This window comes from Eptatretus burgeri, chromosome 12 (genome assembly GCF_056783735.1).
Source record: "Eptatretus burgeri isolate ZD-2024b chromosome 12, Ebu_testis_v1, whole genome shotgun sequence".
NCBI lineage: Eukaryota > Metazoa > Chordata > Myxini > Myxiniformes > Myxinidae > Eptatretus > Eptatretus burgeri.
In genome coordinates this window covers 61,581,770-61,608,635 of record NC_140972.1, presented here as the reverse complement: position 1 = coordinate 61,608,635, position 26,866 = coordinate 61,581,770, and the positions used below count along the sequence as shown (strand labels likewise).

The window sequence follows — 26,866 nt, the reverse complement described above, 5'->3', positions numbered from 1 at the left end:
GTTCCCAAGTTACGGCCATTTATCTGTCGACCAATGACAAGACAGTGCTATGACATCACAAATGACGTCACAATTAATGTTTATTTACTTATTTATTATTATTTTTCTTTTTTTTGCACGATTGACGGTCCGATCTGATCGAAACTCGCCAGGAATATTGCTGGGGACCCGCAGATGTGCCTTTTCAAGGTTTGATATTAATCGGACAAGCAGTTCCTAAGTTACAGCCATTTATCTGTCGAACAATGAAAGGACATGGTGCTATGATGTCACGAATGACGTCACAATTAAAAAATTTTTTTTGCACGATTGACGTCACAATTCTTCTTCTTCTTCGTTTGGTATGACGTCACAATCGACGCTGGGGACCTGAGTATGTGCCTTTTCAAGGTTTGATATTGTTCTTTATCCGTTTCAGCTGTTTCCCAAGTGTTTCCCAAGGTTTGAAAGCTGTTTTTTTCCCAAGGTTCGAATTAATTGTTCTAGTTATTTATTAATCCAAAGGTTTGAATTTTCCCAAGGGAAACAGCTGTTTCCCAAGGGTTTGAAAGCTGTTTTTTCCAAAGGTTTGAATTAATTGTTGTGCTTGGTAGATATTTGTGAATACATTTACAGAGAGAGGGGCGAGAAAGGAGGGGGGAGAGAGGAGGGGGGGAGAGAGGAGGGAGGGAGGGGGATAGAGGGGGCGAGAGAGGGGGGCAAGAGAGGGGGATGAGAGAGGGGATGGAGAGAGGGGTGAGAGAGAGGGGGTGAGAGAGAGGGGGTGAGAGAGAGGGGGTGAGAGAGGGGCGTCACAATGCAAGAGAGGGGGAGAGAGGAGGAGGCGAGAGGGGACGGGAGAGGGGGAATGAGAGTGGGGGTGAGAGAGGAAGGGGGAGAGAGGAAGGGCGAGACTAGGGGGGAGAGAGGGGGGCAAGAGAGGGGGGGAGAGAGAGGGGGGCAAGGGAGGAGGAAGAGAGAGGGGGCGAGAGAGAGAGGGGCTAGAGAGGGCAGCACATACTGGCACTCACCTACGGGCACGCACCTACGGGCCTGCACCTACGGGCCCGTACTCGTATTAATAATATGCACAAAGTATTTTGGCGAATAAGCATGCGTATTCCGAAAATCAATGCTGGGTTAGTTTCCGGTATGTAAAATGATTCTGGAACAAAAATATTGCTTATATTGACTGTCGATAAACTATTACTATGCTGGAACGTATTTTACTTATGGTGTTCAACTCCTATCAGTGAAATGACTGGCCATATTCACTGATGAGCCAAAACATTATGACCACCTGCCTAATATGCTGTTGGTCCTCCGTGTGCCGCCAAAACAGCACCGACCCACCGAGGAATGGACTCCACAAGACCCCTAAGGATGTCCTGTGGTATCTGGCACCAAAACATTAGCAGCAGATCCTTCAAGTCCTGTAAGTTGTGAGGTGGAGCCGGCGTGGATCGGACTTGTCAGTCCAGCACATCCCACAGATGCTCAATCGGATTGAGATCCGGAGAATTTGGAGGCCAGGGCAACACCGTGAACACTTCATCATGTTCCTCAAACTATTCCCGAACAATGTGTGCAGTGTGTCGGGGCGCATTATCCTGCTGAAAGAGGACACTGCCATTAGGGAATACCATTGCCATGAAGGGGTGTACCTGGTCTGCAACGATGTTTAGGTAGGTGACACGTGTCAAATTGATGTTCACATGAATGGCCGGATCCAGGGTTTCCCAGCACAACATTGCCCAGAGCATAGCACTCCCTCCACCGGCTTGTCGTCTTCCCACAGTGCATCCTGGTGCCATCACTTCCCCAGGTAAACGGTGCACACGTACATGGCCATCCACGTGATCTAAAAGAAAACGGGACTCAACGGACCAGGCGACCTTCTTCTACTGCTCCAATGTCCAGTTCCGATGCTCGCATGCCAGGCACTTTCGACGGTGGGCAGGGGTCATCATGGGCACTCTGACCGGTCTGCGACTACGCAGCACCATACGCAGCACCATACGCAGCAGGGTGTGATGCAGTGTGGATTGTGACACATTCCTCCCATGACCACCATAAAAATATTCTGTGGCTTGTGCCACAGTAGACCTTCTATTGGTTCGGATCAGACGGGATAGCCTTCGTTGCCCTCGTGCATCGATGAGCCTTCGGCGCCCAACACCATCGTCGGCTTGTGGTTTGTCCCTCTTCAGACCACTGTTGGTAGATACCCCTGCTGACCGGGAGCACCCCACAAGCTTGCCGTTTCAGAGATGCTCTGACCCAGTCGTCTGGCCACAACAATTTGGCCCTTGTCAAAGTCGCTCAGGTCTTTACTCCTGCCCATTTCTCCTGCATCCAACACATCAACTTCTGGAACTGATTGTTTACTTGCTGCCTAATATAATCCACCCCTTGACAGATGCCATTGCAACAAGATAATCAATGTTATTCACTTCACCTCTCAGTGGTCATAATGTTTTGGCTCGTCAGTGTATGCTCGTAGATAAATAAATACAATGGAAGTGTAAACTCTAAATGTTTACAAATTAAACTATAGGAATGATGTCACATTATATATTGTTACGAATTTCGGTCCGTCCGGCGTGCGATCGGCCACGCAACTCGAATCGCGACCGCGTCGCCCACCAGAACGGACAATTCAGTCGTGACCCTCCTTGGTACTACCGCCAGGAGCTAGTCACGGGTGGGTCTTTCGACCACACCACAATCGTGCCAATCGGCCACCCGCGCAGGATAGGGTTGTTCGCCAAACTCGACCAACCTAAGTACCTGCGCGAGTAGTTAACCGGGCAATCGTACCTCGCCGCTGGCTGGCCTAGGACACGAACCGCTTAAGCGGTCCGTTCCGTGCTTCAGTGATAACCGAGCGGTGTTATCGCTGGCCCCGATGGAGGTGATTATTTACCGGGTGCTTACACCCCTCTACAAATTCCTTCCGTGATGCAAGATGGAACTTTCAAACAAGGGAAAGGACGCAACGAAACGGGGAACAGTTCAACAAGCACATTTATTGCACACTCAGACAAGCACGTATTTTACAGCCATACAGAAAATCATGCACGTATAACAGTGAAAGCAATGAAAGCAAGCAAAGGCAGAGTTACAACCGAATATTTATTCACACAATTACTAAAACAGTTTTGCTTCACAAGACGGCACCACCACATGCATTGACACAAAAGCAAAGGAAAAAGCCACCCTCAAAGGCAAGGGTGGCAGACAGGTCCGTGGACCAAATATGCGTGGAACCTGGATGAGCGGCCAGGTCCTCGAGACAGAAGGGTCTTACCCGCGCCCTCGTGGCGCGATGGCGGGCAAGCCGCGATGTCAGCGTAGCTGCGCCTGGCTTCGTGCCCCTGGCGTGGCCGGTGAGCTCTCTCCGGCGTTCTCCGCGCAGGCACGTGTTTCACCGTCGGCACCTCGGTTGGGGAGGGGAACGGACGGTGTTACATGCTCTCTTAGCGCGGTCCCTTCTCCGGCGGCGGTCCCCACTCAGCCCCTCTGGTTCGCCTCTGAGCCCTCCTCCGCGTCCCTGCTCCACTCAGCTGCTCGGCCTCCACGCCCCTCAACTTCAACCTGAGCTCCGAGCTCCTTCCTCTCCGTCGATCGGCCCCCGTCTGCTTTGAGCTCCGTCTCCCGACTCTGCCCCACCGACACTGCTCCTGCCACTGCCACTGCTGCGTTGTGCTCGCGCTTATATAGGCCGGGGGAGGAGTGCATATGTAAATTTGTGGATCACAGCAGGTTTGGAGGCGGAGCTACACCACCTGATGCTCAGCCATTGGATGGATGAAAAGTTGGCATGAATGATTCCTGATCCGATTTCTTCTTCGAAAGGATCCCATTCACAACCCATGGCACGACATTCGGTAGAAAGGCGAAGGTGGTGGGAGTTTGCTGTGGTGGTTTGGGGATGGTGTTGGTGGTGGCGATCTGGTTGTTGGGGGATGATTGGTCCAAAATAATGATAGAGAAAAGAAAAACGGCTAATTCAAAGGATCACAGCCCTGTGAACACGGAAATTCCCTTTAAACAACGGTGGGGATTCTAACTACACATATACTTATCGCCATAACTGATCCAAGGTCCTTTATGGTGGTCTGCGAATTTCCACAACCGTAATAATATGTTAAGGAGAGACACCTACTGAGCTGTTCCTGCAGGTGTAAATTACTTCACTTAGGGTTGTTCCAAATCAAAAGTCAAAACTCTCTGGAATTTGCTTTCTCACAAAATTTCTCAATAATTATTTAAATATTTCATTCATATATTGCTTCATGTACCCAGAAGACAGTTATGAGCCCGCTGTTGTCATGAGATGGCTTTTGAACTTTATTCATTGTGGGGATGATTGACGACCTTTTCCATTTTTCACTGACGTTTGTTCTCTGAATCCCAAGTGGCATGGCTTGTACCATAACTAATGCTCAATTATCAGCAAACTGATATCATTCAATGTTTCCTTTACCTGTCTGTTATTCTGAGTCATTGGTCTTAGCTATGCCATCATTTGTTGCTGCAAAACCAATCATCTGACATGTGGCCCATTATCAACACAACTACCTCCACTTGGAATCCCTTTCAAACCATGTGTGCACATTTTTTGATGGCATGCAGTTCCTGTCATATTGTCTTAATCATTGATAACTGATACTATATTTGACAACAATAATATGATTACGCTTCTTTTTTGTTCTTGAATGTTGCATGCCTTGGGTGGGGAGTTGAGCGGCATAAGGGATGTGGGATGTGGTGGTGGTGGGTGGATGGTTGCTTACATGTTTCACATTGCATGTCACCATCATCCTTTACAAGAGCCATTGTGATTTAGTCAAAGCTTACCAAGTAAGGCAAGCAAGGCCATAGCTGAGAGAACTGGCTTGCGCAGAAGTTGTACATGAGGTGGCTGCGTAACGTTGACCTGGAACCGTGCGGTGAGGGTGCGCTGAGTAAAGTGGTGAGGGGTGTAGCTGAGAAACCCGTTGTCATTACTCAGCAGCACGTAGTTGATCGTGTTGTTTGGTTTCCGAAGAATAAGCTGCTGATGTTGACAGATGATCTGTGGGAGGGATATCCAGTGTAGAATGAAGAACTAGTCTTTGTCGTGAAGGCTACAGTCGATCTGCATCAGCTAAAGACTCCAGTAAACTTGTTACTCTGACATGCATTAATACCTGGAACTTTGCGAAAGACTTTGGTAAACTTTACAAATAGAGCAAATGTGGGAGAGCTGCATTACAAGCAGGTGAGTTCACTCCATGTGACATTAAGCTGGACCTCAAGGTGAACTTGGCAATGTTTGATGATGCAGATGATGTGACAGTGTCATTAAAGAGTCAACCCACATCATCCTGCATGCATACCTTGACAACCATGGCGGCATAAGTGACATCAGCTCGCCACTCTTCAGGCTTCGACCACCCCACCAGTGGATCCGCCTCGTCGTTGTAGATAGGCATTGTGGAATATTCTGGATAACGATGTGCAATCCTTTCAACGGTTTCCTTCTCCTGCTCAAGTATTCTCAGAGAGCTTCCACTGCCCTGTAGCCAATGTTATAAGGTAGAGATAGATAGTTTGACTAAATCGAGTCGAGAAACAGGTTAAAAATTTCACGTAAGAGGCCACCTATATATTAAGTATGCAACAATGTCCATATTCTGAATACAGTTTGCACTCTTCTCCCATTTTTCCACCATCTATCTCCTCTTAGCCTCCTTTTCATTATGGTACCTCTCTCCTCACACTCTTCTACCCTCCTTTTTCTCTTAAAACCTGCTCTCACATTCAAAAATTTCTAAATCTATTTTTCTTAACAGACTCCTTGCATCACCTCCCCCACCCCTATCTCTCTCCCCACTTGTGTTTTCAACCCCCCCCCCCCCCACAGTCAACATAATTAGAATGGAACTAAGTACTGCAAGACAGGAAAATCTTATCATAAAGCTGCAGTGGCATCATAAAACTACAGCCAATCGGGTTATCTCCCTGGTTTTCTTTGCATTGTCTATCTTATATCAGGTGAAGAGTTTCTTTCCAAATCGAGATATCTGTATCTCCCCCAGCATGTTGTCAAAGAAAGTCAGATAACCACACTTTGTAACAAAGCCAGTTTTTCTGGATGAAACGACAGGATAGTGCATATATATCTACTGGCATAAAAAATAGCAAAGCTGCTGGTAACTGTCATTTATCGCATTTTGCAATTAATTCTGACATTTTTCAATTCTGTCTGACATTGTAAAGTTTTGCACTCTCAACACAAGGGAGAAGGGCCAGATGACCAGGGGCTCAGGGGAGGAGGGGGGGGGGGCATCGTGCTTGAGGTGTGCCTGTCACGAAAATATAACAAGGAATAAACAGAATGGCACTCAGTAGAGCACATACCTTTGCCCAGGATGAACAGTTCACGTTTTGTATCCCACTGATAGGCCGGATCTTCATTTTTATTATTATCTAATCAATTTGAGTGGGCTCACTTGCTGAGCATGCATCTTTAAATTGTCTCAGTTTTTCAAAATGATGAAAAAAAAAAAAAGTTATTCAAACTCCAATTTTATCTGCGAGCCAGATGCAATCATCAAAAGAGCCACACCTGGCTCGCGAGCCACACGTTCCCGACCCCTGCTCTAGATGGTGAAGAATCACTAAAAATTCTAGAATTCTGATCTGCATCTGGACCTTCACAAAAATGTAATGAGCTTGTTCTTGTCACCAACTCAACTCATTCATCAAGTTTTGTCATAACCCATCCATAACTTTTTGGGATATCGTGATTATTCGTTTGCACAGACTGCATTTTTGGCCCTGACACACAATGATGAAGAATCACAATAAAAATTCTAACATCTGGTTAGGGATCCAGATTTTCACCAGCATATAATCAATTTGTGAACCAACATCTAATTCACTACTCCAATGTGTCCTTCATGTCACTGTCCCAGCATACGAACGCACAATGATTGGGGTACAACAGACAGCCACAATGAGCTGACAGTTCATTCTTTCGGTTGTAGTAAGGTTGAATCTGTTTCGCTTCTGGAGACCAACCCTGACGAACACACTCCAACACCCGAGACGACTTCATGTCATGCTGTGTTTCCCGTCTAATCTCATCACTTGTGACTGGAAGTAACTCGATCTGTGACATGTGAAACACATCAATTGCATCAACATCCTCCTCTGCAGATGGCTGGATGATCTCAAGCAGAAGCCGAGATAACGCACCTACATTACTGTGCTCAGTCATACTCTTGTATTCAATGTTATAGTCATGTCCAGCTAAAAATAATGCATATCGTTGCAGACGTGCGGCTGTTATCACTGGTATGCTTTTGTGAGGGTGGAGGATGGATAACAGGGGTTTGTGGTCCGTGACCAGGGTAAACATCCTGCCAAAAACAAAATGGTAAAAAATTTTACTCCCCAGATAAGAGCCAATGCCTCCATATCTACAGTGGGGAGAACAAGTATTTGATACACTGCCGATTTTTCAGGTTTTCCCACTTACAAAGCACGTAGAGGTCTGTAATTTTATCATTGGTACACTTTAACTGTGAAAAACGGAATCCAAAACAAAAATCCTGAAAATCACATTGTATGATTTTTAAATAATTAATTTGCATTTTATTGCATGAAATAAGTATTTGATACATCAGAAAAACTGAACTTAATATTTGGTACAGAAACCTTTGTTTGCAATTACAGAGATCAGACGTTTCCTGTCATTGTTAACCAGGTTTGCACAGACTGCAGCAGGGATTTTTGGCCCACTCCTCCATACAGATCTTCTCCAGATCCTTCAGGTTTCGGGGCTGTCGCTGGGTAACACAGACTTTCAGCTCCCTCCAAAGATTTTCTATTGGGTTCAGGTCTGGAGACTGGCTCGGCCACTCCAGGACCTTGAGATGCTTCTTACGGAGCCACTCCTTAGTTGCCCTGGCTGTGTGTTTCAGGTTGTTGTCATGCTGGAAGACCCAGCCATGCCCCATCTTCAATGCTCTTGTTGAGGGAAGGAGGTTGTTGGCCAAGATCTCGTGATACATGGCCCCATCCATCCTCCCCTCAATACGGTGCAGTCGTCCTGTCCCCTTTGCAGAAAAGCATCCCCAAAGAATGATGTTTCCACCTCCATGCTTCACAGTTGGGATGGTGTTCTTGGGGTTGTACTCATCCTTCTTCCTCCAAACACGGTGAGTGGAGTTTAAACCAAAAAGCTCTATTTTGGTCTCATCAGACCACATGACCTTCCCCCATTCCTCCTCTGGATCATCCAGATGGTCATTGGCAAACTTCAGACAGGCCGGGACATTCGCTGGCTTAAGCAGAGGGACTTTGCGTGCGCTGCAGGATTTTAATCCATGACGGCGTAGTGTGTTACTTATGGTTTTCTTTGATACTGTGGTCCCAGCTCTTCAGGTCATTGATCAGGTCCTGTTGTAGTTCTGGGCTGATCCCTCACCTTTCTCATGATCATTGAGGCTCCACGAGGTGAGATCTTGCATGGAGCCCCAGACCGAGGGAGATTGACTGTTATCTTGAACTTCTTCCATTTTCTAATAATTGCGCCAACAGTTGTTGCCTTCTCACCAAGCTGCTTGCCTATTGTCCTGTAGCCCATCCCAGCCTTGTGCAAGTCTACACTTTTGTCCCTGATGTCCTTAAACAGCTCTCTGGTCTTGCCCATTGTGGAGAGGTTGGAGTCTGATTGATTGAGTGTGGACAGCTGTCTTTTATGCAGATAACGAGTTCAAACAGGTGCAGTTAATACAGGTAATGAGTGGAGAATGGGAGGACTTCTTAAAGACAAAACTAACAGGTCTGCGAGAGCCGGAATTCTTACTGGTTGGTAGGTGATCAAATACTTATTTCATGCAATAAAATGCAAATTAATTATTTTAAAATCATACAATGTGATTTTCAGGATTTTTGTTTTCGATTCCGTCTTTCACAGTTGAAGTGTACCTATGATAAAAATTACAGACCTCTACGTGCTTTGTAAGTGGGAAAACCTGCAAAATCGGCAGTGTATCAAATACTTGTTCTCCCCACTGTATATGAGTAATTTTTCTCTGATGAGGTTAATGACCTGGATGCAAATGCCATTGGTCGTTGCTCTCCATCTACCATGACATGAGAGAGTACACTCCCTTGGCCGAGACCATATGGTGACGCATCACTGGCAGTTCGTAGAGGTCTGTTCGGATCATAATGAGGAAGTCAGAAGTGATCAACGACAGTAAGTATTTTGATTTACTCTCTCTTCTTTCGATCAACATTAAAAGGTATTTACTTTTGAAGTTAATGTATTATTTTGACTTTAAAGTTGGTTTGATCGCAATTTTTAATTTTGCATATTTGTGTTGCTCAGCTGAAGACGGGGTAGGGGGTCGTGGGGTGGAAAGGGATTCAATAAATGGATGAAAACAGTCGTAGCTGTTAGCAAATGCATATTGGAATGGGATTCCATTACAAACCTGGCTTGCTGGTTTCATCATTATCGAGGTGATGCTTTACCACTGATGCAGTGTGCCCATGCCCATAAGAAGCAAGGATAAGAATTTGTAATTTTGTTCAGGGTGCCAGTGATAGCTCACCCACTCTTTGTGAAAAAAACAGCATGGGATCTTTAACGTCCACCAACTAATGCTGTCTCTCAGACGGGACACCCAGTTTAACATGCATCCGAGGGACGACAAACTTTGTGATACAACACCCTTCCGATGAAGCAGCAATACTTCAGTTTATAGTTAGGTCAGGTAATCAAACTCAGAGCAAACATCTCAAAGGCAAGTGTACACTCCCACTGAACTATCTTGTAAGATAGTAAAACAGCAATAACAAGAACAGCACTCGGGAATGTTTTGCATCCCACTGAATGGTCCGGATGCAGATCCGACCTTTCGTTCTTGTCACAACCCAAAATTGAATCGGCTCATTCTTTTCACCTATCCAACTCATCCACCAAGTTTTGTCATAATCCGTCCACAACTCTTTGAAATATCATGCAATGCATCAGTTTGGCCCAATCTCTCAATGGTAAAGACTCACTTTAAAAAATTTTTTAATTCTCGCATTGATCCAGATCCAGATCCAGATCTTCACCAAAATCGAAACAATTCATCCAAGTCACAAACCCAAACTGTCCACCAAATTTTGTCTGAATCCGTCCGTAACTTTTTGAGATATCGTGCTCACAGGCAGACAAACATACAAGATACAATGGTATCTTTCGATGTGGTTTCATTTTTCAGCAATATCCCAGTCGATCTAGCAGTGAGGATCACGCTCGATGGGTTGAAACATTCAAACAATTGGAAAATAGCTTGTTAGAACAGCCAACTAACACCTGAGGATGTTGCCAGCCTGCTGGAGATGTGTTTGACCAGCACGACCTTCATCTATGACGGTGCACACTACCGACAAATATTTGGCACAAGTATGGGATCACCGGTCTCTGCTGTTGTGGCTAATTTGGTGATGGAGGAACTCAAGCAAAAGATATTTGAGTCTCATGAGAATTGGCTCCGATGGTACTGGAACAGGTATGTGGATGACACCTTCGCCATTGTGCATACAAACATGGTAGACCATTTACTGGGAACACTTAGCTGGGTATTCCCCAGCATTAACTTCACAATTTAAATTGAAAAAGAAAGCAAACTGGCCTTTTTGGAGGGTCACCAGAAACCTGATGGCTCCTGAAAGACTTTGATTTACAAGAAACCAACCCACACTAGCAGAGGACTGGATTTTAACTCCTGCAACCCAATCTCCCACAAACACAGTGGAGCACGGACCTTGCCAGCTCAGGCATGGACGGTGTAATCATGCAAAGCTGATGCAATTAAAGAAATCAGATTAGTTAGAGGAATCCTGCTCAAAAATAGGTACAGCAAGAGGCTACTCCCCACCTTGAAAGAAACAAAATGGACAGAAAAGAAGAAGCCAGACAAGCTTAGGCACTGTGTACTGCCATACTACCTGAGCCTTTCTGAAAGGATTGGCAGGATAATAAGTGGCGCACGGATTGGTGTCGCCTAGAAGCCTTGATGCACCATCCGTAATGTCATTTCAAAATCAAATGACCCAATACCAACTGGTGATAAATCTGGAGTAGTTTACCATTTGTCATGCAGAGACTGTGACCAAAATTATAGAGCAATTAAGGTTGGAAAGGTGACCCAGTCAGACATAATATGCAATTGCCTGCAATCTGGCCACAAATTTGACTTTGATGGGACCCGTGTCCTTGACACTACGTCCAACAAATGACACGGGTTGACAATGGAAGTGTGGCATTTAAAAAGCTGAGCGGGTGGTCTTACTAGGGAGACAGTGAACATGTCCACACAATACACACATGTGATACTAATGGTAAAAAAAAATGGATGGTGCAAACAGCTGGATAAGGTGACCAACAAACAACAATACTCAACCTCAAACACCACATCCGCATGTGCGCAACACCCAACGAGAACCCCAACACTCACATAACCAACACTTCATCATGTCCAACACGAAACCAGCCATGCTTGTGCCCCGAAAACAGAAAAACAACAACAAGCGCACACACATAAACACCAGATCACATGGAAGTAAAAACAAAAAAAGAAGCAGAGTACCCCATCAATGATGTGGTTTGATGTATATTTTGTTTGAGGTTTGCAAAATATAATAAAAAAGCTCTCCTCCATTTGACCTTGAGCACTAGCACGTGACCGGAAATGAGTGGTCAAATTGAAATAAAAACCGGACACGTGCAGAGGCCTATTGGCCTGAGGAAGCTGGCTGTGAAGCTGGTGAAACATTGCCTGAGACCGGATCTGGCTTGTTGTGCAAATTAGCGGAGTAGATCTGTTTTACTTTTGGTTGGAAGCGCCTTCTTCTTTAAAAATGTGTAATCCCAAACACCCCAATCTTATTGATATGATGTATCCACGTAATGGCACCGATGAATGGTGACTCGGTGATTGGTGTGATCGGGATATACCTGATACTGTTGCCCGCCTGTACAAGTATGATCGAGAGGTTTTGATTCATATTCATGATGGGATGTATTGTGAGTACAAGCCCATTCTTCTGTGTTCACCTGCTGGAGTCTTGAGGGGAGCGGCTGCACACCCACAGCGCGTTGCTGACCTGGTCCTCAGACGATGGCACGCTCGTAAGAGGGGAAAACGTGCAGGCGTATCGATACGATTTCGTACACGTTCTCTTCGCCCCCTGCTCCCTGTTATGTTTTTGTCCGATGTTCATTTCTTGAAGAACAAAATCGACGAACTATTCTATTTGGTGCAAACAGAACGGGATTTTAAGGGTTGCTCCGTGTACTACAGTACTTCACTGAAACATGGCTTGACCCTTCCATCCTCAATTCTGCCGTTCTTCTGCCCGGCTACACACTCGAAAGAGCCGATAGTTTATTTAATTGTGTTGGTAAATCCAAGGCAGGTTGAGTGTGTTTTATGATTAACCAAAAGAGGTGCAATGATTCCAGAGTTTTATCCACGCTTTGCACCTCTCATATTAAAACACCAACTATCAAGTGCAGACTGTATTACATGCCTCGAGAGTTCTCCTCGCTTGTTTTGGTGGCTGAATACATTCCTCCACAGGCGCATACTCCAACTGCTTTCAGGGTGCTTGCTGATCATGCAATTTCAATTGAGAACTCTTTCCCTGATTGTCATGTTCTCGTTCTCCGAGACTTTAATCACACTACATTGGAATCAAAGCTCCCAAAGTATAAACAAGTGAAGTGTTTGATCAGAGAGGGTAAAACGCTGGACTTGTGCTCTTGTAGGTTCAGCGATGCTTATCATGCTGTTTCCTGTGCCCTGCTTGGCTCTTCTGATCACTCCATGATATACCCGACACCATCTTACCAGCAGAAACTTAAAACTGCTAAACCGCAGATTTGCATTGTTAAACAATGAGACCAGAATTCCATTCAACAATTACAAGGTTGTTTGATTGTACTGATTTGGCCTCTTTTGCTGGTGCCTGTGTTGACTTGCACGAGTACACTGATATAGTCATGTCATATGTTCGTTTTTGCGAAGACTTCTGCATCCCACTAAGAATATCAAATCATGGACAAATGACAAACCATGGTTTAAAAGTGGTCTTCGGGCAAAGCTGAAAGTAAAGGAAGCAACACACACAAGAGCGGTGATCGAGTTCTGTACAAAAAAGCTAACTATGATGTGCAGAGGGAGATTCACAGGGAAAATCAGAGTATAGACAGAAGCTGGAGAACCAGTTCTTAACTAATTATGCTCGAGCTATTTAGCAAGGTTTTCGGAATATTTCTTTCCAAGGAGAAGAATCGTGTCACAAATATTGAAGACCCCAAGCTTCCCGCCAAGTTGAACGAGTTCTTCAGCTGCTTTGATTGCCAGAATACTGCACCTGTTACAGTTTCTTTCCTGGTTGCTGATTCACTGCTTCCTCAGCCTTTTACTGTGGAGGAGGCTGAAGTAAGGCATCTTTTCAGGAAACAGAATATCAGAAAAGCAGCTGGTCCTGATGGTGTTTCTACTGCAAATCTTAAGCATTGTTCACAACAGCTCTCCTCTGTTTTTGCTTGTATTTTCAACAGTTCTTTGCAAGTCTATTGTGCCTTTTTGTTTTAAATCTTCTCTCGGTGAGTCAATTTATGAAAAAAAAAACACTCCCAAACCCTCAACAAATTCTAACAAAAGGTTTTTAAGTGTTTTTCTTACCGACTGGGTGTTTTAAATGACAGAAAGAAAGAAAAAAAAAGACTACCAAAATCTGACCACCAGAAGTCGGTTAAAACTGGGTCAGTTCGAAGATGGTCGCCGCTGACCCTGAAAATCAAGAAGGCAGCTGTAACTTCCTTATTATTAGGTGCAGAACAATATTTCTGTGTCTAACCCCAGGTTTTAAGGGTCAAGGAAGTCATTGGTACCAATGGATTTATGACTCGGTCCATCAAATCCGTAAATCCAAGATGGCGGCCAATATGGCGGCCAGCACTCCCAAACAATTTGATATAGGACAGTGGTTTTTGCTTCATTGTTTTCTTTATTAAATATTACTTACATTGACCTTTTTCAGCATTATTTTCTTGAATATTGAATGTTTTTAATTCCTGTAATAATGTCTGAGCTCAACACTGCCAGGCAGGAGTTAAATGATCTCACATACACCACAAGTGAACAATACAAATAAATATTCAACTGAAGCCAGAATTAAAAGAGATGCATCAGACCATTCAAAGTTAAGCACAAAGCTGATTTCATGTTTACCTTTCTCCTCTGACCCCTCATTGAGAAATATCATCATTGGTATGATGGCGAAAGAAGATGTCAATGTGCATGAATACTAATCCATTGGAAGAACATGATCGACACAATGATTGGACAGCCTGTATTTTCCTTCTCTTTCAGGAGGAAAGACAAAGCCAAGACCCTGGGAAATTAATCTGCTGTCAAGGTTGCTCCTGACAGACACAATGATCCTGGCCTATTGTTCCAGCGATTCCTTGTAGTGTCCAGGACAGGACATCTGTCTCTAGAGGAGGTGATGAGATATGAGCTGAGTCCATACCCGTCACCCCTTTTTGAGGACAAAAAAATCTTGAGAAAGGCCGACAAGCCTCAACTAGCCCAAGCCATCGATGACCATTGCAACAAGATACCATCAAGTGAAATGACAGATGCTATCCCAAAGACTGAAAGATATGTGCTTGACGGAGGCTCCTTGCTATGCAAGCTGAAGTGGAGGAGGGGAGATACTGATGGTAAAATAGCCAAGGCATATGCTGACTTCACAAGTAAGCACTATGGGGCAGCAACTGCTGCGTTTGACGGGTATGGGGCAGGTCCCTCGATAAAGGATAACACATACCAGAGACGGGAAAAAAAAAACGATCAATTATCCGGTTGTGAACTTCACCAGTGAAACTGACTTTGAAGGGAAGCAGGAAGAATTCCTTTCAAGGGGAAGTAACAAGTAACAACTAATCAGCTTAATAAGTGATGAACTGAGGAGGGTGGGCTTTACGATCATTCTGGCAGAAGGGGACGCTATTATGGACATCACTAAAGCCACAGTTAACACTGCATATGCACATTCCACCATGCTGATTGGAGAGGACACTGACTTGTTAATTCTTCTTCTCCATTATGCCACAGCAGATGGCAAACCACTGTATTTTAGATCAGACAGTTAGTCAGGAGGCATTCCAAAAGTGTACAACATCAATTGCCTTAAGTGTGTTCTTGGCAGTGAGTTGTGTACACAATTGTTATTTCTTCATGCTTTCACAGGATGCGATTCAATGTCCCATGTTTATGGAGTTGGAAAGAAATCAACCTTCCAAAAACTTGTGAAAGGTGATCCGGTCCTCCAATCCTTGGCCTTCCTCCCTCAATTTACTACTGGATTTTGGATTTTCTCCTGAACCGATCGCAAACAGTAAAAATTTACAATGAGTTGTCCAAGACTCTTGCTTTGAATACTGGTGCCTCACAAGGGTGCGTGCTGTCACCTCTTCTCTATTCCCTTTTCACCAATGATTGGGTTCTCATCATGAGTCAATGCAGCTCGTGAAGTTTGCCGATGACATGACCATGAGGGTATTAGCATGAATTCTGATGAGTCAGAATACCTTCAGGAAGTTAATGAGTTTGTCATGGTGCAAACACAACAACCTCAAGCTGAATACTGCAAAGACTAAGGAGATGGTTGTTGACTTTCATAGGACAAAAAGTTCAGTTGACCCTCTTAGCATTGATGGTGAAGTTATTGAAATTGTTGACTGCTTTAAACTTCGAGGTACAACCATTACCAGTAGTTTAAAGTGGGATCACAACAACAGATATTATTATTAGGAAAGCTAAGCAATGTCTCTACTTCTTGTGGCAGTGAAAGAAGTTTGGCCTTCGCAGGGAGATTCTCATCCAGTTTTATCGGGCCATCATGGAAAGCGTTTTGAATTTTTCTCTGTGTGCGTGGTATGGCAGCTACATGCAGCAACAGAACCTTCGGCTCAAGAGGGTTGTGGGCACTGCTGGTAGGATAGTTAGATGTGTGTTGCCTTATTCGCGGAGGATAGTCTCTGATGCCTCACATCCAGCTAATGTCCTGTTTCAGCTTTTGCCATCTGGAAGGTGATACAGGTCACTTAGGTGTCAGACAAATCACTTTAGGAATAGTTTTTCTCCCCCTCAAGCGGTTATTGCCCAATCCAACTCCATTACCACATAAATAGCGGTCTTATTTCTGCTGACATTTTATATATTTATTTTGTGGGGGGAGAGGAGTGTGAACATGAGGGATTGTATCATTGTAATTTTGTCAATTTTTGACATTTAGTTGTGATTGTGATGTTATGTATTGAGTGAGTTTTGTTGTTGGTGTAGCTTGAGTGTATTTTGAATTCAGTTACATTGTCCGATATATTCAGGTTGACCTTTCTGAGGTGTATGATTTATTGCGATTGTATGTGTGACCAACACCAAGACACATTCCTCATGTTTAAATTACACTTGGTAAAATAAAATTCTTATTATTATTCAAATAGTGTGTGTGTGTGTGTGTGTGTGTGTGTGTGTGTGTGTGTGTGTGTGTGTGTGTGTGTGTGTGTGTGTGTGTGTGTGTGTGTGTGTGTGTGTGTGTGTGTGTGTGTGTGTGTGTGTGTGTGTATATATATATATATATATATATATATATATATATATATATATATATATATATATATATATATATATATATATATATATATATATATATATATATATATATATATATATATATATTCTTCTTTCGGCTAGCTCCAGCTAGGGGTCACCACAGCGGATCAACCGTCTCCATTTCGCTCTCTCCTCCACATCTTCCATTGACACTCCAACCACCCGCATGTCCGCCCTCACCGTATCCATGAACCTCTTCTTTGGCCTTCCTCTTCTCCTCCTGCCTGGCGGCTCCATCTTCAACATCCTTCTCCCGATATACTCCGCTTCCCTCCTGTGCACATGTCCAAACCATCTCAATCTCGCCTCTCTCACTTTGTCTCCAAACCATCCTACCTGCGCTGTCGCTCTAATATACTCATTTCTTATCCTATCCATCCTCGTCACTCCCAACGAGAATCGGAGCATCTTTAACTCTGCCACCTCCAGCTCCGCTTCCTGTCTTTTTGTTAGCGCCACCGCCTCCAAACCATACAACATAGCTGGTCTCACTACAGTCTTATATACTTTCCCCTTCACTCTTGCAGCTACCCTTCTGTCACAAATCACTCCTGCAACTCTTCTCCAACCACTCCATCCTGCCTGCACTCTCTTTTTCACTTCTCTCCCACACTCTCTGTTACTTTGGACAGTTGATCCCAAGTATTTAAACCCATCCACCTTCCCCACCTCAACTCCTTGCAACCAAACCATACCACCACCCTCCCTCTCATTTACACACATGTACTCCATCTTACTCCGACTGACTATCATTCCCTTTCTCTCCAGTGCGTACCTCCACCTCTCGAGGATCGCCTCAGCCTGCTACCTACTCTCCCTACAGATCATGATGTCATCCGCGAACATCATAGTCCATGGAGACTCCAGTCTGATCTCGTCCGTCAACCTGTCCATCAGCATTGCAAACAGGAAAGGGCTCAGAGTCGATCCTTGGTGCAATCCCACTTTTACCTTAAACCGGTCTGTCATTCCTACCGCACACCTCACCGCTGTCACACTGTCCTCATACATATCCTGCACGATCCTCACACACTTCTCCACCACTCCCGACTTCCTCATACAATGCCACAACTCCTCTCTTGGCACCCTATCATAAGCTTTCTCTAAATCCACAAACACACAATGTAACTCCTTCTGGCCTTCCCTATACTTCTCCATCAACATTCTCAAAGCAAACATCGCATCAGTGGTGCTCTTTCCTGGCATAAACCCATATTGCTGCTCACAGATCGTCACCTCTCCTCTCAACCTAGCTTCCACTACTCTTTCCCACACACATATATATATATATATATATATATATATATATATATATATATATATATATATACATACATATATATGTTAATGTTACCATTTTGTTGATTGGGACTATAAAAGTCATGTGTATTTCTAGTTTACGTTTTATACCTCTTGTGTGTTCATTATTTTTATTTATCAGATTCTGAAGAATTGGTACCAGGACTTTATAAACACCTTGTAGATTGTTGGCTGAGATGCATTGTATAAGTGTTTCCTTCAAAGTGGATTTAGATGTTGTTCATTGAGTGAATGCTGGTGAATTTAAAATATAAATATATAATATTTGATATATAAATATAGGGCCGCTCAGGAAGATGATGCACCATCAACATCGACCGCTTCTGGAAAAGGTAAATTTGTATTTAAATGTCTGGTAATTGTTTCGTATATGTACTTGAATATAACTGTCATTAATTGAAAAGGCTTAGGCACTCTTGCAATGATTTTAAAAAATCACCGATTTAAAAAAAAAAAATCTAAATAAAACTAAGGTGTTTTTTTTTCTTCAAAATTTCTAATTTTTTGGACTAAAACACTGCCTGGCACTCACTGACAGACCCCTGAAAGTTTGAGGAAGATCCATTCAGCCTATCTGAGAAGAATGGTGACACACAGACAAACAGCTCGCTTACAGTATAGATTATGGAGTATGATATGTTGTGATCAATAAAATTTCTTTGAAAATTGACAAAAATTATGAAGTGCATTTCCAAGAATGTGCCACAGCATATTGCCCACCAAAAGGTGGGTCGAGAAGGGTACTCCCACCCGGTTACAACAATGATTGACAATCATCCCTCAATAATGCAGACAGAGGTTGTATTTTTGTTAATGGTAAGCCATTGAGTTAATAAATAATGTTAACAAACAAGATTAATTTTAAAAGGTTTCCCTGTGTGCTTTCATGTAAAACTAAATTACATTTTACTATTACAACAAGTTTATAACAATCCTTGTATTTAAGCCAAACCTGTGATAAATAGACATTTCATCAATGTGGGTTTGGTCATGGAAAAAGGAATAGGTAATTATCGATCGACACCACGTGACTAAAAAAACTAAATTTGTGATTTTAAAAAATGTTTACATCAAAGTACAGTGTAACAAAAAGAAAATGCGGACTATGATGATCGAACAAATATAAAAACGCAATTTTCTTCTGCAACTGTAAACAACTCAATCCATTTCAAAATCTACATTCTGATTCAATGCAGCTGTGGATGTTGATTCAATGTGTCCAAGTTAACAATGGACAGAAAAGGATAATGTTGTAAACGGAACCTTTTTATGCATGGCGATGTAGTCCAGCCGAACACCCCGCTTGCCCGTAAAGAAGTTTGTTCCTTTGGTGCAGTGATCCAACAGACCCCAGCATACGGGAGAAGCAGGTGGGGTGCGCAATGAGCCACCTGGGCCTCCAAGCCGCAGATGTAAATGAGCTTTCTTAAGACCCTCTGAGCAGGCATCGTAGTAGTTAAGAAATCCTTGAGAAGGAAGTGAGAGAAATCGATAGATGTACTTTTAAGAGTTCACGGACACCATGCAGGGAATAAATGGTTGCCTTGCTATAGGGAGTGCTGAAGGTTTACCATTTGGCTTACTTTTAAACGGATGTCACAAGTATACTTTAAGGGGGTAGTTTTAAAGGTTGTATTTCTTGACATGCCATTTCTATTTTTGCATTTTTATTTATGACGAGAATATCTCTCTCTTCCAACCTTTGCCACAGTAAAAAAGCATATGTTTAAATCATACATCATTCCCTCTTTGGTGATCTGCTTCGAGTTCAGATTCTCAACCGTAGACTTGCAGCAAAGATAACACGAGGTGGCTTTCCATTGTCTTCCTAGCAGCAGTCATCACAGGAATACAGAATTTGCTCAGTGTGCCAGTGATAACTCGCCTTCACTTCATCAAGACATCACAGGATCTTCAGCCTCCACAAGCTCATGCTAACAGATAAGAATAGCTTATCATCTATCTGAGGCATGGTGGACGATGTGCTGCAACGCCCTGCCTGGAAAGCACCAGGATGCAGTGTGACCACTCCTTGGCTTTTTCACAAGATCTTGGCTCTTCGTTGTTCACCTTGGCATCTTGGTTTTCTTTAGATTTTCTTGGCGTAAAGGTTTTCTATTATCATCGCTTTTCCGAAACCTTGTAAATTCTTGGCTTTTTTCATTGGCTCACCTTGGTATTTATGAAAATGAGGAGTGGTCACACTGCCAGGATGACAAGTTCATAATCAGGTTGAGAATCAAACCCAGATTTGACTGATCAAAGGTGAGGACGCTACCTCTGAGCTATGCTGTCAGTGCAAGTCACAACATGTGAGCCTTTAACTTAGTTATGTAAATATTGGCTGCAGTAAATCTTCTTTCAATGCAGTGCATTTAGCAATTTAAATTGTGTCTACTCTGGTGTAAACTGAAGAAAATAATGCACAAGCATATCCAACGATTTATGAAGGGACCATTTGGTTCAACATGCCTTGTTAATAGGCAAACCTATTTACAAAATATATTTACTCGATACTGCAGGTATCTTGCACCTGATGTGGGTTGATAACCCACATCAGGTGCAATATATTTGAAGGGTTTATGGGGTCAGCAAAAGGCTTGTTACTCTGCTTGTTATCACCCACCTGACCCCATTCTCCTTTCTCAAAGTATCTCACCCACTACTTTGCATACATTATATGTAAATGGCTCCTAAAGGTCAACAAACTACTTTTGAAAATATTTTGATTGCCAAAAGTCAATTGAATTATAAAGCAAAACTCTGCTTGAAAGGATCAAAGTTGTGTTATATTTTTATAGCGAGGATAATGTAAAGCTTACAACATGAGAGAGATGGAACATACCATACCCTGTTCCGTCATGGAGACATTATCAAAGTCATGGTGGTCTGGTTCATTCCACGTCTCAAAATTCCACTCCGAGACGTAAGACAGACCAAACTTATCTGCAATAGAAGACCCATAAATCTAATAAGATAGCATTCATGTCAGAGCTTTTGTTCGAAGTACAAGATCTCCAGGCATTATCTGCACGATCAGAACAACGAAAGTGTGTTCACTGCAATAGTTCAAAATCAGGTATTACATTATAATCAGAAAACTAAAACATCACAGCATCATAAATGATCTGATAGTTACTTTCAAAATAATAATAAAATAAATAATACACCCGAGCGGGTTTGACGGTCAGCACGGATACAAAACTTGATGCAACCGAGTGTTAATCAACCTGAGCAACTACGGAAATTGAAAACAGAATATAAATTGAATTAAAAATAAACGCGTGAGGCCGCTCGAAGCAAAAATCTCCAGATTCAAGGAATCATTCCCAACATCATTATACAATTTTCAAACCCGTGCTTTAGGCCTTAGTTATTTTATAACTTAGCTTACACAGTTCTTCAGCTAAAATGTAGGGGTGGTAGGTCGAAATATAAATATAAATATAATGTCAATTTTTAGAAATTATATATTTTTATGATTTATTTTCGGATGTTCCATGGAAAAGACAAGGGTAGGTGGGGGTGGGGGGAAATAAATATAAATCCCGGACCAGGAGGATCTAAGAAAACATTTAAGATGGAAGACCATTCAAAAGCAGGATGCCCATGTTCACTTTATCATCTGATGTGAAAAACAATGAAGAAGGATTAAAACTTGTTTTTACAACATAGTCTGGCATGTTTTTCTTAAAGAAACCTGTCGTATCATCAAACAAATGGAAATAATGATGAGAAAATTACTGTCCAAGTCGTAGATGTGTGCGTGCACACCAGTGCATAGTGCTGGATATGATTAAAAAAGGTGTCCACGAGGAGTCAACACGCTCAAAACGGTCAACCAGAGCCATAACCAGCTCTTACTTTTCAGCGGGCATCTGATCGTACCGTCTCCCCGTCCCCATGAGCACATCAAAGGCTGATTTCTGGTCCGTTGAAAGCTGAATATCAGCATCTCGCAGGGAAACTTTGACGTACTTGGCATCGAAATCTTTCAATACGAACAGCGGTGTACAACTTTCGACGGAAACAAAATCGGCACGATCGAGAGTAGCCTGCGAATCATCCCTGCTGCTGCACTGAATTGATGCAATCGTTCGGCCAGAATATTGGTCGTCAAGATGTTGCGTGATTAAATCACCAATAAATTCATTCGAATTTATACCGCTAACATACTTCTTAACAATCACTTTCGCCCCAGAAACCACAGTCAATCAGAACCACGTTGGCCACTGCTCAGACGCCATGACCGAAGACTACTGTGCAGCTCTACAGCGCAGTTTGGTTAAAGGGGACTCGGCATTTTGGTGCGCGCGCGAAATTATATTTAGAACATAAATGCCGACGTTTACACATTTCAGGTTTTGAAACTTTTGCACCTTCCGCGGAAAATATATGAATATAAAAGCCTAAAAATGTGTTTTAAATTTATATTTCATTTTCGGCAAATATACCGTCAGCAGATCTGTAAACCAAGTTATAAAATAACTAAGGCCTTATAGGTCAGGTCAGGTATGGGAGCATGCGCCAGAGCAGTGCGTTGCTGCATCCACTTTCCACCGGTACTCCAGAGCCCTCTGTCTGGCCATCCCCCAGGCAGATGCCTGGCCCATCCCCATCTCCTTGAGATGCCAATCAGCCTGCTACAACCACGAGGAACATGGTCGGCCCATTGGCCTCCTCCACTCACGAGACTCCCTCGCTGAGAGAATCTGGTGAGCAGGATCAGCGTCAGGAAAACGAGCCACATGTCCATACAGCCGCAGCTGACGCTCACGGACTATGCAGGTAACAAATCTCATTTGAGTCTCTCTCAGCAACCGCTCGCTGGACACAAAGTCCGACCAGCGATAGCCAAGGATTCTCCGAAGAGACCTGGTACCAAAAGGATTCAGTCTCCATCTCAGAACCTTGGTCAGAATCCAAGTCTCACATCCATAGAGCAAGACTGGAAGCACCAAGGACCTAAAGACTGGGACTTTCGTCCTCCCGCACAGGTACCGGCAGCGCGACACCCCATTACCCAGTGAATCCATGACTCCCCAGGCCCGACCCAGATTCTATTGACCTCTGACTCACAGCCAGGAGAGACATGAATATCACTGCCAAGGTAAGTGAATCTCTCCACGACCTCAACATCCTCACCATAAACAGGCACAGACAGTCAGCAGCATCCAATATGTCATTCAAAGCCTAGATCTTAGTTTTGACCCAGGTAACCCGTAATCCCAGCAGCTCCGACTCCTCATTCAGCACCTTGAGGGCCCCCAAAAGGATATCGAAAGTCTCCGCAAAGATGACTGCATCATCTGCGAAATCAAAGTCAAAGATCTTGACATTCCCAAACAATCCAGCGCAGCTTGATCTCTCCAACATCCTCCCTAGAATCCAGTCCGTACAAGTGCTCAAAAGTGTGGGGGCCAGTACACACCCCTGTTGAACTCCAGTTACAACTGAAAATAAGTCAGAGATGGTATCACCACACCTCACAGCACTCTCAGTACCAGAGTAGAGTTCAGACATCAGATCGAACAGTTTTAGTGGCACCCCACGAAGACCAAGAATCCTCCAGAGGACATCCCGATTCACTGAATCGAACGCTTTACAGAAATCTACATAAGCTGCAAGCAACCCCTACCGAAACTCTCGTCTGCGTTCGGTGAGGAAATGAAGAGCAAGGATACGGCCACTCATTGACCTCTTTCGTGTAAAGCCTGACTGCTCTGGATGCTGGTGCTCAAAAGCAGATGGTGGCAAACCCTATCAATAATTATCCGAGCAAAGACCTTGCCCAGCACTGAGAGCAGCGTCACCCATCGGTAGTTGTTGCAGTCTTGGCGATCACCCTTCCCTTACAAGAGAGGGACAACAAGGCCCCTCTTCCAGTCAGTTGGGATGATGCCTGTGTGCCAGGCAGAGCACAGAACTGCGTGCAACGAAATGAGTGCAGCATTTTCACCAGCCTTGAGAAGTTCAGCATGGATGCCACAGATCCCTGGAGCTTTACCCCATTTCAACCGGTTCACCGCAGCCTGTGTTTCCACAAGCGAAGGTGGACCAGAGTTGATTGGAGGGTCAGCAACAGTTATTGTAACACCCCTGATGTCCAACTCGACAGCTGCTAGATCAGCCTGATTCAACCACTCAAAGTAACCGGCCTCGCGGGCCTTCACTTCGGACTCATCTGTCAAGAGCCTACCACCTTCTGCTCTAACTGCAGTACACCGGGGGATGGGCTTGGATGAACGCAATGCATGAATTCCCCTGTAAGCAGGATGACAATCACTGATCCACAGGAGATGCTCTACCTCCTCACAGATTCCTCACACATAGGCCTCCTTGTACACCCTTAGCGCACGTAGTTTTACGCCTCAGTTCCCTGAACAGCTCAGCTCTGCCATTCAGCCTGGCCCTGTGACTCTGGTCAATGGTATCCAGTGTCCCTTGAGAGATAAAATTCTTCTTTGCCCTACGGTGAGTTCCAAGACATCCACCGGCAACATCAAGGAAAGTGGTCTTGAAGGCACTCCTCAACTCTTCAGGACATCCCAAAGCACCCAGACCCCCCAATTCTCCACTCAGCTTGTTCTCAAACGCCTCAGCTACCCTCTCATCCTTGAGCTTGCTAACATCCAGCTTAGACTGGGATGGTACCATTCTCCTGGATTTAAGCTGAAACTTAAGAGTTGCTACAACAAGCCGGTGGTCAGTATTGAGGAACTGAGCACTCCGGTAGACCCTGCAGTTATAGATCATCCTCTCGTGACCATCAACGAGGACATGGTCAATCTCCTTTGCCACACCACTAGCGTTGGAATACCAAGTCCAGCGATGAGCTTGTGGGCGCTGAAACCGTGAACCGGCCACCCGAAGTCCATGACTTCTTGCAAAGTCAAGGAACTAAGTGCTATTCAGGTTCACAGTTTCTGACCCATGGGGACCAACACATGTCTCATAACCATCCCTATCAGTTCCAGTCGATGCATTGAAATCCCCCAAGACGAGAAGTGTATCTCGTCTGGGGCAATGATCAACCACAGACTTGAGCGTGGCGTAGAATGCATCCTTCACGGTGAGATCACTCGCCTCAGTCGGAGCATAAACAGAGACCAGGGAAATGACACCCAAGGAGTGACGAATCCTTAGTCTCATAATACGATCGTTGACCGGTGTTAACTCAATTAACATTGGAGTCAGCCTATTGGAGACAGCTTCAGCAACTCCTTGGACATGGTAACCATCAGAGCGACCAGACCAATAGTAGGTGCAACCACCCGCCATGATCTCGCCACAAGCAGGTCTCCGAACCTCAGAGAGAGCTGCAATACCGATGTCCAAACGCTTGAGCTCAGGTGATAACAGAGACAGGTGATCATCCTCTCATAGCGATAGGACATTCCAGGCACCCACCCGAAGGGACCGCCTCAGGTTAACCCAAGGAGACCGCCGTCTGGTGGACGACACCTCTAAGTGTGTGCGCTTATAGCTGTGAAATAAATACTCTTAAGTGTGTGCATTTAATGGCTGCATCCAGGACAGAGCTGGACCCCAACTAAATAGGACCCTCGGGCCACCGAGAAGCTCAATCACTCACTGCCTGCACGTCTGCTCGGCGTCACGTGACCAGCCAGCTCGCCGTCGGATGAAAAGCCCTAACAAAATCTTAAGACGTCCGTTTTTCACCGGAATTATTTTAGATACTTGTAGAGCACATCCCCAAACCATCTAAAATATAAACATTAATCTCACACACGCTATGAATAAGCAGTCCCTCAGGAGGACAGGTTACAAGGTGAAGCAGTGAACAGAAAGCATGTGGTGTCCCTTCAGGATTCTCAAGATTATTTGAATTGAATATATTTTCTTCATGAAAAGTGTGTTTCTGAGCGGATTTACATGAAAATTATCTTCATTAAACGTGTTGCTCCACCAGAAATCAACGAGAACTTAAGACAGCCTCGTCAGATGGAAGCCCATGGAAGCTACCCCTCGCTACAATGCATTCCACACAGACCGAGGATATAAACATTCAATTTTCACAAAACTTGATGTAACCGAGTGTTAATCAACTTTAACGACTATGAAAAGTGAAAACAGAATTTAAATTGAACTTAAAATAATCCTGCGAAGCAGTATCGAAGTCAGTGGACCTCGTGTTGCCCAATAAATATGGCCAGACGACAGAGATAACAAGAAACTAGTTGGTCGAATTAAATCTTCTTAATAATCCCTATGAAACACATTATGCATGATAGCCGTCCAATGCTTCCTTATAGGCCATTCAACCAATCGGTCATTTTGCACTTGATGACCCTGTAACCTAGACCCCGAGACGAAAATGCAAAAAAGGGCTCAGACGATCTATCGAGAGCAATTGGTATTATCATCGTGTCAAGTTAGAACTCAATCGGCCGAGACATCTAGGAGGAGATAGAAAAATAAAAATTGTTGACAGACGGACGGACGGACGGAGGAAGAACGGACAGACGGACAGATCTGAGGACATTGAACAGTTATGCAAAGTCAGCGATCTGACCTAAAAAATGAGACTGGTTCAAAATTTGACCTGGACTTTTATTAAGGTTGAATAACATGTAGATTACTAATCTTTGGAGATATGTCGTGTGAATGCTGGTACTTGTTTTCTTGTTTTGTTATTTTGATACTTGTTTTCTTGTTTTGTTTTGTTTTGATACTTGTTTTCTCAAATTTCCTACTTGGCTGCATATGCTGAACAGACTGAGCAGTGAATAACTATAAACAAAATTCTGCTCAACAACAACAAAAAAGTCAGGCCTGTTTAAATTTACAGGCGATTGGCT

General features: G+C 44.0%; 1 protein-coding gene across 1 annotated transcript in view; it reads right to left on the bottom strand.

Moving 5' to 3' along the window:
* The window catches only part of IDUA (alpha-L-iduronidase), a 148,767-nt gene that overhangs the window by 14,416 nt on the left and 107,485 nt on the right, over positions 1-26,866 (bottom strand). The window contains exons 6-9 of the mRNA XM_085849119.1: positions 20,895-20,990; positions 19,308-19,510; positions 5,364-5,543; positions 4,843-5,059 (exon numbers count right to left, since the gene is read on the bottom strand). Coding sequence (XP_085705245.1) covers positions 4,843-5,059; positions 5,364-5,543; positions 19,308-19,510; positions 20,895-20,990 — 696 coding nt within the window. The remainder of the gene's footprint in view (positions 1-4,842; positions 5,060-5,363; positions 5,544-19,307; positions 19,511-20,894; positions 20,991-26,866) is intronic.